This window comes from Dromaius novaehollandiae, chromosome W, assembly GCF_036370855.1.
Source record: "Dromaius novaehollandiae isolate bDroNov1 chromosome W, bDroNov1.hap1, whole genome shotgun sequence".
NCBI classification, from domain to species: domain Eukaryota; kingdom Metazoa; phylum Chordata; class Aves; order Casuariiformes; family Dromaiidae; genus Dromaius; species Dromaius novaehollandiae.
Genome location: NC_088130.1, coordinates 51,146,013 through 51,160,066, shown reverse-complemented (window position 1 = coordinate 51,160,066; position 14,054 = coordinate 51,146,013). Strand labels below are relative to the sequence as shown.

The following is a 14,054-nucleotide window of genomic DNA, read 5'->3' as shown; positions in this document are numbered from 1 at the left end:
TCAGTCCTAAGACTGGTGGTTTCATCTTGGCAGTGGCAATTACAGTAAGCTGTAAGCATCTTGAATCCTCCACTGGGAAGAATGATACTCATGTTGGTGGTTTCTTCTTTCTCACTCCAGGATCCACTTGGGGTCCTTTTTATAAGCTTGCTAACGTGCTTTTACACCTTTCTCCAGTGGTCTACATTTCCATGTTACATCCTTATTTACTATACATGGTGCCTTTCACATATGTTAGATATAGATACTACTTTTTTTTACCCCTGGGACCAGTTTTGCCCAGCTCCAGGTCTGCATTTCTTTAACTGACCATGAGCAAGTTGTTTTTAGCCATGGGGCCTCCAGTGCCAGCCTGGACCCTATCCCTGATCATCCCATTCCTGTACTCCTCTACACTGCATCCTGTGTCACCACTTCTCAAAGCCTCTGCTACCATACCAGGCCTGTATTTCACTATACTACATTATTGTGTTAGTCATAAACACTTCATTCTACTGGTTGTTACTGCTATCTATGTAATAATAGATGTAATAACCACACACAGATAACAAAGGTAAAATAAATTGGCCACAGACACCTGGTCAATCAGAGAAATTGCTGTCACAGCTAAACCAAGAAAAACAAAGTAGTAGGCAGGTCAAGAAAAGTTCAGAAAGACCAAGCCTGACATGCCTCAGTCCTGAGGCCTTGCAAATTCAGTGCAAAAGTTATAGCCTGTTACTGAGAATGGCAATACTGTATTACAAGGCTACATCCTTACAACTGAACCCTTGATCATGCAGGATAAAAATTTTCTGGGGGCATATAAACTCTAGCTGTAATATACAATTTTTGATTCTACAACCTCACCCACTGCAAAGGGGGAAAATATTCTAAAGTATTTGTGTCCTCATGATAATATCTAAGAGAGGGCACTGCAGCATCCCATCACACTATAGTGGGGAAATTTTAATGCAAGCTCTTTAATAAACATATATATTTGCTGTAATGACAGCAAAAAGCTGAAAAGGCTCATGTAACAAACACTGGTAAGTCTTTTTCATCTGTTCACATTCTTAAACAGCTAAAGCTTAGAAATGTTATCACTGATGTTATATTTTTCTCTTTAATCAGTACAAAAGAAGAGAAATCGAACTGTATATTTGACTCTTGTTTCTAACTGTAATTGCAAGAGGCATCCTAAGTGTTAAAGGTTTGTCTTTTTTGGAAAAGACTCAAGGGTGACTTGCCCACATACAAATGTTTGTATGCCTCCACAAAAAAACCCCACAAGCACACAGCTATGGATAAAACTCTTCAGTAATTGTACATTGCTGCCTCAAGTATTTTGAGACAGGTAGTACCTGCGCATGAATTAACATGTTAATAGGAGCAAAATAAGCAAATCAAATATATGCTTGTTGGTTGCTAGCGCTTCTTTCATGTGATGTGTGAGCATTCTATTAGCACATAGCTCAGGGGGAACCTGATCACAGAAAATAATCAGGTTTTAAGCCTAATTTCTTTCCTGGGGAAACAGAACATCATGCTGCTGCCTTGAAAGACAAGGAAATTCCAAATACTTTAACTTCATGCAAGTTTTTACTGGATATTTATCACTGAAGAGAGAGAAGAGAAACCTAAATGTGGATACCTCTAAAGATTATCACTGAAACTACATGGGATAGAGACGTCATATTATAACAGAGATCTGATCTACTGCAGGAAAAGCTTCAAACAAGAGTTTGCACTTTACTAAAAGTGTGGAACCTCATTATAAAATACAGAGCAACAAGACAAGAATTCTCATGCTATTCAAGGAACAATGCTTCTTTCTAAATTATTGTACACAAGTAGTTTATAACATAATATATCCTACTCAAGAGGTTCAGAAATCATTGTACTCAGCAAACATCTTGTGCAACTTTGCATCTAACTCAACAGCTTACATTGAGCTGTTGGTAGTCTTAGGAAAAAAATCTCCTTGAGCTTGGAGCTCCCTGCAGAATCTTCTGAGTTGAAATAACTAGCTGTATTTACCACACAGGTTCTTGGCATTGACAGAATTTCATTGTTTGATTTCTCCTGAAGCTGTGTGAAGTGATTGGGAGGCAACAAATAGAGAGTGTCCTACAATGAGCAGAATCAGAGTAGCAGAAGAAGAAAGTAGGAACTCTCCAAGTCTATCTACTATGAGAGCCCATGGGAAATAGAAAATGCTGATTGCATCTGACATGAACTGAGAGATCACCCACCCACCAGTGATTACCGATTTGCTACCATGACTGCATAGCTGCTCTATAAGCCTGCCATGAGAAAGTGGTAAGCTAAACTGTATCACTTTGATTAAATTAGGGAGTGCTGAACACAAAGTTATCATGGCAAATCTGAGAAAATGGTAACCTGTGGATGGAAAGGCAGGTGAACAATTTGAAAGCACTCTAAATTTGGCATAGTTGCACCAGAGTAGCACATCTGCCTTCAACCATAAGTTTCTCAGAAAAACAGACATACTTGTCCTTTGCCTTTGCAAATGCCCAAAATAAAGCTTCTTCAGTGCAGCAAAAACAGAAGCCTTTTTGGTTGATGAAGTAGCCTGCTCTCCTTTCTCGATTAAGCACAAAGTAGATAACTCAGCATAGCACAGTGCATGACATGTAGCTTCATACCCTCCCTGCTAATTCCACATGCTGCTTCAGGAACTCGTAAATTGCTTTTTACACTTCCCAGAGATGCTACCACTGTGAGTTCTTCATCCTTGGACATAGTCTATCTTGCTGCATGATTACTTATTGAGTGCTGGTAACTCCAAGTGCTTAGCTTTGATATCTGCAGTAAGAACAGCCTGTTCCGGTGATACAGTTTTAAGTAAACTCTGAAGTAAAAAAGCTGGTTCTTAACTTTCACAGATGCTTTTTATTCTAGGTTCAACAAAACTTGGGTACTGTTCAGATGTTTCCAGAAAAGAAACATCTATAAGGAGTAGACATTAACGGACAAGGCATAAGGTGAAAGTTACCAGTTTTACTTCAGGGACCACTCTTCAATCCCATCAGCCGCAAGAATTTGCTTTACTGTTATCCGAAGCCCCTACTAGGCATTCAGATGCCCGCTAGAAAGTGACAGAGATGGCTTACCTTCCCTGCAGCAGCAGAGAAGCTCTCAGACAGGCACACAGCTTCTCAGAATATTTTCCTGACTTGAGGAAAATATGTTGAATAGAGTGGAGCAGATAAATGAGAATTTATCATATTAGTGGGACAACATGCATTGCCTTTAAGCTTTTTCAGAATAAGTATTGCCACATTACTCCACAGCATGACAAAGACACAGCAAAGATGTGTATTGCAGGCAGCTCAGAAACACAAGGCAAAGTATCAGAGTACCTACCAAGACTTTTAAAGGATGAGCTGTACAAGAGTCCTATCTATGAACTCCAGTACTTAAATACAAATAAAGCTTTTGCTCCAGAAATTTAGCCTCTTCCTTTTCTCTCTAAGTCTAGTTAAAAAAAGAATCAAAAGAGTGATGTTTAAAACATTTATTTTTAAATATGGTGTCTGTTTAATTCAATTAAACAAATTTGTTTTCACAAAGGGGCATTTTCATGATCTTACAAAGTTGTCTGTTATGCTTAATTACTACTGTTTAAAACTTCTTTTTGAAATAAGTGACCCATATCTTAGTTACAGCTCTGCCAAGCAGCTCTGATTTCATTATTTTAGATACTTGTAAAATAAATCACACTTTAACAGTAACATATGCAGATAACCAAGGAATATGCAGAAACTCAGAGAATCAAGCAGAAGAACCAAAGTACAAGGATACCCATATACTAGTAAAAATAACTCCCTGAAACACTGCGTTTTCCTGAGCTCTCTTTTCTTGCCACAGGCACCTTACCTCCCCCGAAGCCAACAACCTCTCCCACACAGCGATACGCACTACAGTGAGAGATCCGCTTCCCTCCTTTGCCCACGTATAGAGCAAATCACAAGATGCCTGGCCAGCCATTGCTCCACGAGCCCCACAACCCGCGCGCAGCAACGCGCCTACAGCGCAACCGCCGCAACTGCCACGCGCCTTCTCACCAGTCTGCGCGCACTACCACAGCGCCCACTGCAGCCACCAACGCATGCGCCGCGCTCGCGAGCCGCAACCTTATTGGCTGGCGGGCGAGGCGCGTGACGCGGGGCGGGCCGTGCGCAGCACGTGGCGGTAGCGTTATTAGGCGCCGCGTTGAGGCGCGCCATTGTTCTCCAGCGTGGGGCTGCGGAGGGGAGGTAGGTTGTGGGGCTGGCGCTTCTCTCGCCGGGCGGGCGGGTGGCCTTCCCCGGGGTGGGGGTGTGGGGCACGTGGGCTCTGTGTCGCGGGCGCGCGCGAGCCTGAGCCGTTGGGGCGGATGCGTCGCTAACGCGTCCCCTCTCCTGCGGGCAGGCTCGGGAGCGCGCAGCATGAGCCAGGAGGACTGGGATGCGGAGATCGGCGACAGCGGGGCGCCCGTCCTCCCGCCCTTCGAGGAGCTGGTAAGGAAGGGGCGGGCGCGCGGGTGACCGTTGCGCTGCGGCACGTGGCCGGGCTCCTCTGCCCTGCTCTCCGTTGCCGCGGACCGGGTGGCCGCAGCGGGGGCTGCCTGTTGCTGTGGCCTCCGAAGCACGAACAGCCACTTGCCCCAACTTGTGTATTGGGGAGACAAAGTCCTTCCTTGACAAAGAGTGGCAGTTGCAGTCTCCCAAATGCTGCTGCGTCTCCTGTCCGTGGAGGCTCTTAGAGCCTTGTCAGAGGTCAAAAGCTATCATAGAGGAATAGATAGAATTGTTGCTTCTCCACAGATCTTCTGTTACTACTGTAGTTTGTTTCTACTCTGCTTTTTTTTTTCCTGTTTTTCTTGTCCTTCACCACTAAGTGAGTTGGACTACTGAAATATTTGTGAGTTCAACTCGCTTAGACTGAAACTGGAAAAGAGTGCTCATAGAAATTAGTCTGATGTAGATTCCTGTGTATGCAGCTTGAGTCTGACCACAGGTAAGAATTCTTAAAATTCAGTTCCAGAGTTCTTGGCAGAACAAAGATGACTTAAGGTAAGTGCTGTCAAGTCTAGTTTTAAGCTCCTAAATCTTGTGTACAAATTCTTCCTATTCAAGCTTGCTGTTTTTGCATAGCAGCTAAATGCTTCGGTGGGAAATAAAAGACAAAACACAGGAATGAGAAGAGACAAGTATTTTGATACTTCTAGTCTCAGTGACTAAATATTAGTATCACGGAAGATATTGCGATAAATTCTATGGCGCTTTACACCGAATACTTACTAGCTAGTATTGGCTTTAGTAAGCACACTTAAAATCCAGCCATGAGGAACAGGGAGGGTGAGGAGAGGCAAATGATATATCCAAGTATATGTATGAGACTAGAAGTAAGGTTGCAAAAAATAAATTGTTGCATACAGTTTCAGAATAGTAGTTTTCTCAAATTGAGTTTAATTTCTTGTAATGGTTAATTGCCACTTTGAAATAACTTGCAAAGCTGTAGTGAAATCTAAAAAAGCACAATCTTAGAGTAAAAGTATTGGTAGTTCTGTGATGTTCTGCAGTCAGCTAGCAATCAAGTTTCTTAATGTTAGAAGCACCTAGTGTGTGTCTGGTTTGCATTAGACAAGAGAAAGTAAAGCAGATCTCTTCACTGGAGATAAAATTGACCATAAGAGGAAAATGTGCTGTTATGAACTCTTTCAAATGGAGTTTCTGAAACCTTGAATAAATAAGAGGCAGATATCAGTCATTCATATCCATTAAAGATTTCCTATATAAATATGCTGTAGTAAAACCCTGAAAGTGCGGTTATGAAACATAAAAACCGTGTTTATTCACAATGCTAAAAGTCTGAAAGCTTTCCAAATAAATACTGGAAAAGAATTACTTTAAAACATTCTAGTGCTGTTTTGGTTTTCTTACATTCAAGGCTTAAAATATTTTTTATTCAGCTAACAGTGTTGATGCCTCCATAATTCTCTGATAGAAGGTAAGATAACTTATCTAACTCCATCTGTCAGCTGTGCATATTGTGCTTGTGGTGACATGGAGTAGTGAACAATATGTATTTATAGTAACACTGACATAAGAAACTTTGAACAAAAGTGTTGGAAAGACCATGCACTTCAGAAAGTGCAGAAGGCAACAATTTCTGTCAAGTGAAAGCCTTAGCGGCTGCACCTGTATGGGTGTATTTTGCTTAGTCTGGAGCTAACGTGATATTGTACCTTTTTTCCTGTTTTAGGAAATGGGCTTCTCTGGAAGACCAGATAGCCTCTTGTCTGACTGCAGTCAAAGTATAACCTCGTTAGGTATGTGTAAGAGGCTTGATTTTTATCCATGTTTTTCGGGAGCTGAGCACTTAAATGGTTTAGGAAATCAAGGGAAGCTGCAATACCATCATATTCTGTTTTCTTCATGTGTCCCCGTGCAGTAAGCAACATCAAATCTTACAGGTAATACAGTGAGTAGACTTTACTTTTGACCCTTAGTCTGTGTTTACTGCAGTTCTATGCTCTGGAAAACTTTACTCAGTACAACTTTTACTGAAAATCAGTAGGCACCAAATTCCTAAGCATTTTTAGAACTGCCTGTGCTAAACATAAATATTGAAAATGAATAAATATTGTATGTGGAGTTGAGTAGTTCTAGCAGGGTCACCTCTAAGAGTTGTGTTGACAATAAGAAAAGTTCAGATGAAGTTGTTGAACAGAAACCTATATCAGCATTTTAAAAGACCTCACAAAACAAGACACTGATACTAGGTATGAGCTTTCCTTAAAGCAGTCTTGGTTTAATGAAGATGATGCCTTTATAAACTTGAACTGAAGTTTTAGTTTAAATATGTCAACCTAGTGTTGCCACTGAAGGTGATTTGCCCTAGGCATTGCTTTGTGTGGCTGTACAATATTCAGATCAGGAAACAGGTTTTGCTTAGAACTGACATAGTCTGTGTGGGATAGGGAGATGAGGACGTTCTCACTGTGGTCTATGTTCTTAAAAATGGTCTTTGTTTAGGTGACTTGATATTTAACTTCGGTAAAATTGCATCTGGAGAAAAACTTGGAGCTTACATAATTTAATTGACCCAACTATGAAAGAACAGCCTAAACTTCATTTTAACAAGTTGTGTTTAGCAGAAATCTGAGATAAGTATGTTCATGAGCAGTCAGAACAGGGCAGTATGCTGCCAGTCTATCACTCCTGCCTTTCAGTCTGTAGGTGAAAGGCTGTCATAATCTTTCTCCAATTTTTTCACCCAAAGATATTGGGAAATTAAGAAGGACAGGAACAAGATGCCACTTGCACTGTTTGAACTCCTCTGAATGTGGACTAGCAGATATGGGAAGCAGAATTCAGAGGGCAGGCTTTGCTTTCGTCCTAGAACAGCAGAATGTTTTATCAGGATTCCAGGTGACTAACTTCAGTAATGATTTGACACAATAAATAGGAAAGGCAGTGCTCTTTAAGTGAACTTTTCTGTTGTACCATTAGCTGTAAGTGAATCTAAGAGCTTTGTTGTATCCTGTTCTGGATGTGCTCCTGTGACTCTTTCTGAGTAGCTGTCAACTCTGCCTATTCAAAGGCTCTTCCATTACATATTACAAAATAGAGTTGTGATTTTTGCGTATTGCACTGGACTCAAGGGAGGGAGGACTTCTGTCGCTGAAGATCTTGCTTTCACTGTCAGCATTAACAACTTGTTTCTTTTTGGGGCGAGGCACATCTTGACATGTTCAATCAGTGTGAGCAGTTTCAAAGGCTCTGTTTTGGCCTGACTAAATCTTTCAGGTTCTTGTTAGTTGATAGGAATCTATGTGTTTTCAAACTTAATAATTCTGAGGTTACTTACTCATTTGCTGTTTTAACTTGAAGAACTAAAGCTGTTTGGGAAGTCCAAAGGGAAGGCTCTGAATTGATGAGTCTGTGCATCTAGTCTTCACCTCATTTAAAAACCTGTACCAGTATTAGGGATTCTTCCCCCTACACTACTGTGGAAAAAGCTGTCCTTTTTTCAGAAAGGCTACGTGGGCCTTTCCTGTATTTTCCTTTGGAAAACTAACTTGTAAAAAAGAAAATGTGCTTCATTTGAAGCAAAGGATTTTTTACAATCAAGACCCTACAGGCTGCTCTTCTTGTCTGGAATGGACTTCTAGACTATGCTTAGTTTATAACTACATTGTTAATTGTATAGTTCATGCGTTTGACACAAAATACCATGAGTAGAGTTAGGGTATGCAGGGTCACCTTCCATTTTCTTTTTCTTTGAAACACTTTCTAATAGTAGTGCTCTCTAGTGTAAGTCATAATGAGCATAAGCTAAAAATAATAATCGCATACTTGCAACTAGTGTTTTATAAACCTTTAATTTGACTTAAATTACTCTGTTCTTTGTATTGCTTCCATGTGAAAGCAAACCTTTGTTTACAAGCTGGCTATTCTGAATTTTCAGTTCCGAAGGACCTTTTTTGTTTCATGCTCCTTTGGTACTCTTTTAAAAAAAAATAAACATCATGCTGAAATGCTATTTATTTAGGATGTACAGGATTTGGAGGTGGAATGGAAGAAATCATGACTTTAAATCCCAGTTACAATAGAAAAAGCAGTGAATGTGCATAATGAACAAAGCAGATCCAACAGCTATTGCTTGAGTTATGCTGATGCAATGCTAGATTTAACTTCAGTGGACTGAAAACAAGGCTTTCTTCTAATATTAATATTTGCTTGAAAATTGGTAAATTTAGAGTGATAAATGATATAGTGGTAAATTAACCTTTAGTTTTTGGTACTTCCTCTAGACTCCCTAGGAAGACCAGTTAGCTTGCCATCCTGTATAGATACGAGAACCTGTATAAGCCCATACAACAAATGAAAGATAACTACAGCAACATGCTGTTTTTACAGTTACTTCTCTCAGGATTAGTAGGCTGTCTGGAAGGTAACAGTGCAGTGTGGTCTTCAGTTGATTTGGTGAATGTGCTAAGTGTATCAGACTTCACTAAAGACAATTAGAATGATTATCAGTTCTTTCCTGTTAGCTGTCTGTAAAGCTGTGTTTTTGTCTAGCCTCTTTTGTAAGTAGAGATAGAAAACTCAAGACAAGGCAGGAACTTCTCAAAGCAGATGTGTTACTGATGAAGTACTTTGACAACTGATGTGCTTTCAGAAACTCTGAATGTTGAATTAACTAGGCGTGCTCAAGGTATGGAAATCTCAAGTGGAAGAGGAGTCGTGGAATAAGAATTGTTTAGGAATGGAAGCAATGGGAAGAGTCCTTACCCCTTTAAAGGCAAATAGACTTAGTCAATGGGAAGCCAATCTATCATCTGATAAAACCTTAAAATATCAATTTCATGAATTTGAGATTTTTGCTTACTACTTAAATAGAAATATGAGCATCAGAGTGTTCTGTAAAGGAATCTTGCATACCAGCATTATCACAAACTACCCACTTAAATATTCAAATTAACATGAATTCTGAACACTATTCAGACTACTAAAGTAGCAGTTTTAACACCTTTAGTGCTGTAGCAGCAAGGTTTCCTAATAGAGTAACTTGGTAATATTACAAGCATGTCATCACCCAATTCTCCCCCCTCACCCCCCCATTATGACAACCTCTTGTATACGGGTGGCTTCTTCATTAACTAACGTGTTTGTCTTGTTGAAGAATGTGTACTAGTGCTTTTTTTTTTCAGGGGTAGATTCATTGTTATGTTAAATCAGCTTACCTTGGAAGGAAAACAGTAAGTCAGTTTCCTTAATCTGCCGTATACTTGCAGATCTATCTAAAAATCTGTAGATTCTTGATTCCAGGTTTGATATCTTTATGATGGTTGCTCATGTAAGCTGATTCTGAGATTGGTGTTGTAGAATAGGGAACTTTAGTATTACAGAATAATTCAGGTTGAATGGGACCTATTAAATACCCATCTGGTATTTAGTCACCATAGAGTAAAAAAGGTTTTTCCTTATGTTTAAATGGAATCTTCTGTCTTTCAGTTTGTGCCCATTCTCTCTTGTATCTTCACTGAGAAGAGTCTGATTTTTGTTGTCTTTACTTCCTCCATCAAATATTAATGCACATCGATTCCCCTCAAGCCTTCTCCTCTTCAGGCTAAACAATCCCAGCTCTTTCAGCCTTTCACTATAGGACATGCTCCAATCCCTTAATCATCTTTGTGACCCTATGCTGGACTCACTCCAGTACATCCGTGTCTCTTGTGCTGGAGAACCTAAAATTGGACACAGGACTACAGGTGTGATCACACAGGCATTGAGGAGAGGGCAAGAATCACCTCTCCTGACCTTCTGGCAGTGCTCTTCCTATTGCAGCCCAGGATGCTGGTGGTTTTCTCTGCCTCAAGGGGACATTGCTGGCTCATGATCAATTGTCCACCGTGGCCCCCAGGTGCTTCTCTGCAGAGCTGCTCTCCAGCAGTTTGGCCCCCAGCCTGTACGGGTGCATGGGGTTCTTCTTTTGCAGGTGCAGGACTGTGCATTTCCCCTTGTTGAACTTCATGAGTTTTTTCGGCCTCTTTCTCCAGCCTGTCAAGGTCCCTCTTAATGGCAGCACAACCATCTGGTGGTGTGCCAGCCACTCCTTCCAGTTTTGTATTATCTGCGAACTGTGAGGGTACACTGTGTCTCATCATCCAGGTCACTAGTGAAGATGTTGAACAGTTCTTGCCCAAGTATTGACCCCTGGGGTACTCCACTGTTGACTGGCTTCCAGCTGGACCTTTTGTGCTGCTGATCGCAACACTTTGAGTGCACCAGTTAGGCCTATTTTCAGCCAACGTCACTGTCTACTTGTGTAGTCTATACTTAACAGTTTGTGAGAATGTTATGGGTGGCAGTATCGAAAACCTGAGTATCTAATCGTTATTCTTTTCCAGGTGCTGGTGAAGGACCTAACAAAAGTCAGCACATGCAGGATGTTTTTGGAGTTGGAGGATGTTTTAGGAGTAAAGGTAGGACTTTATAGTTGATGCTTGTGGTTTAGGGGAGCAATGAAGTCTTCAGTTTGGACTAAACATTAGTCCAATGGAGATGGAGAACCATACTACTGGTACCCAAATATATTCTGAAAATTTGAATAATACTGTGTTAATAGTAGTACTGTGGCTGAGTGGTGCTGTTTCTTATGGAAAACAGTAGTTATACCTGTCCTAAGCTATTTTGTTTAGTTCATTTTCATTGTTTTGTAAATGGACACCTTGTTTCACCATGTGTTTGTTTTCAAATAACTGATTTCATGGTCTTCACTTCCCAGTGTAATATGTTGACCTTGGTTAGGCTGCTAGTAGAAGTTCCAGTCTATTCTGGATGTATGTATGCATCCAGAATATGGGTATGTAATGTATGCATTTAGCTGAACTTCCAATGGAGTAAATGTAGCTTCTTATCATTCCTTCTTCTTTCTTCTTACTATCCTTTGAAGATGTTTTGATTTGTAATACCAAGTATGATTTAATCTTAACTGACATGATTGCATACTACTTCTCTCTTCCATGGTCTTAAGTTGATTGTGTATTTAGTAAGCTAAACTGGTACTGACTGGAGAATGTATTCAATTCAGCCTTTGAATATGTGTGCATTTCTTCCTTTTGTTGTTTCCTTTCCCTTCGATATTTTTATACCTGGTTTTTCTTAAAAGAATAGTTAGTGAACATATCACTAGTGCATTAATACATGGTTCAATTTCAGCAGAGGGCCACCAGCATGCTCCTGGGGCTGGAGCACCTGCCTTGTGAGGCTGAGGGAGCAGGGCTTGCTCGGCCTGGAGAAGAGAAGTCAGGGGGACCTCAGAGCAGCCTTCCTGTACAAATGAGGAGGTTATCAAGAATATGGAGCCAGGCTCTTTACTGAGGTTCAGAACAGGTGAATGAGAGAAACAGGTGCAAGTTAAAACAAGAGGGGTTCAGACTGGATATAAGGGAAACCTTTTTTCCCCAGGGGAAGAGTCCGGTGGTAGAGCAGGTGCTTAGAGAGGCTGTGTCCTGCATCCTTGGAGGCTTTCAAGACATGACTGCACAAAGCTGTGAGCAGCGTTGTCTGAGTTTTGTGTTGACTCTGCTATGAGTGGGAGGTCAGAGCAGAGACCTCCTGAGGTCCCCACCAACCTGAATGATTCTGTAATTCTATGTTGATTTAAATAATAAACTGCTACAAAAGACAGTTGTGAAGTTGATTTTTTTTATTCTTTTTTCTCTCTCTAATTGTAGACACCAATGAATCTCTGAACAGAGAGGATCAGCCAGTGAGATTTGGTAGCGGAAGAAGTTTTGGAAACAGAGGTAACTTTATGGACTGTCTGTAATTCTAATGAGTATTGGTATTTGCTATTCAGGTATTTGGTTTGTATCAGAGCCAGATTAGTGTTTATGACTTTGAGATAAATAACAATCCATATTTCTGCATAATTTAGTCATTCAGTATAACCCCTTAGTTTTGATTGCACAAAATACAGTACCTCTCTGTATTTGCCATGAAGGCAGGGCTCTACATTTAAAATCAGTACATTTTGTTGACCTCTGCTTTTGATTCCATTTTCCTTGGAGGGAGATATTTTTCTGATTTCTTGGAGTGATGATATAATACAAAAGGCAGCTGAATATTGGTATTCATGTATACCCCATATGAGAAAGTATACCAGTGCTCTCCTGTGTAAGGCCTGAAAGCTTAGTCTCTAGAGTGTCCATAAAGTGATATTTAACCCATATCCTGCTTCCAGCTTTTATAATGGAGAGTGTCCCCCTGATGTGATGCACATTCAAGAAACTGGTAATTGCTACTTTGTATTAGCCCATATGCTCCCACCAGCTACCACCAAAAGTGCATCTTGCAGTGGAAACTATTACCATGTAGCATCTGTCCAAACAATTTTCTGGCTGTAAGTGGGATTGCTTAAGAAACAAGGAAAGCAAGCTCTGATACTGGTTTGGCATGTTTTGCAGAACAACATTGTGCAGCATCTCTGAGGATATCTGTGCAATCACTTGAGTTCTGTGTACTCCTTCAGAAAACGCTACACTATTTCCCCATGTCTAGGACTGATGTACCCTTTGGTAGGGGAGCGCTAGGTTTAGTTGACTAAGCAGACAGTAACGCTTTGCCAGTGACAATGGATAATGCCTAACAGTTCTGCTGTACACTGTCTTAAGCAACTGTTAAGTAACCTACAATCTGTATTTAAGGTATGTAATATTTGTGAATGTTTACATCCAGCCTGCCTTTTGCATGTGAGTCTAAGATGGGATTTTTATCTATTTATCTATTTTGCATTTGGAAGAACTCAAATGGCAGTGGTTATATTTAAATATGTGTGTACCAAGAACTGGAGGAGAAGGAAATAGATGCCTGTGGTATAACCTTGTGGTCACATTTAGCAGAATGTGCTCTTTGTCATTACAAGATAATAGAAAAGATCTTTAATAGAAGAATAAAGGCTAAGGAGTAAATGACAATAGAAGTGGCCTGCTAAGAACTTGTGACAAAACCTAAAACTGTGCCCTGTCTCTTAAATGAGAAATAGCTTGTGGCTTATGAATGTGGCTGTCTTCATCCTCTCCCTTCCCATCAGAAGGGCAACTAAAGAAGAGGGTAGACATGAAAATACATTGAATACAGTGGCATATTGTCTCAAGTGACTAAATAAGCAATTTTGAGTAATATATTAAATGTGGATAAATTGGAAAGACAAAAGGTACTTGAAGAAAGCTGGATATTTAAATTCTTCGGAAATGGATGATTAAATGTTCTTTTGCAGATCTCAGATTTGTTATTGACTCAGTACTGGGCTTTGTTAGGATACAGTCTAGGATAACTCCAAGAATTGTATGAGGAACTTGTTCCTGGTTTTGCAGAAATTAAAAATACGTTCTGTCTACAAGGTGGGGATTTCTGTGTTAATGTTAGACTTATGGACTGTGTTCATAGGAGAATGAAAAGAGAAACAAAAGACTGTTATGTAGGGTGTTAAGACTTGTTAATCCCAGCTGCATAGTAGGTGGTAAATAGAATATTACCTCACTATAGTACCTG

At 40.3% G+C, this 14,054-nt stretch overlaps 1 protein-coding gene across 1 annotated transcript; it reads left to right on the top strand.

The window, feature by feature from the left end:
- Positions 1 to 4,172: 4,172 nt before the first annotated feature.
- Positions 4,173 to 13,853, top strand: LOC135324481 (probable ATP-dependent RNA helicase DDX4). Its single transcript, XM_064500973.1, has 6 exons — positions 4,173 to 4,262; positions 4,417 to 4,505; positions 6,253 to 6,319; positions 10,907 to 10,981; positions 12,236 to 12,307; positions 13,780 to 13,853. Exons 2-6 carry the CDS (start codon positions 4,434 to 4,436, stop codon positions 13,851 to 13,853), a joined length of 360 nt encoding a protein of 119 aa, XP_064357043.1. The 5' UTR covers positions 4,173 to 4,262; positions 4,417 to 4,433.
- Positions 13,854 to 14,054: the final 201 nt, after the last annotated feature.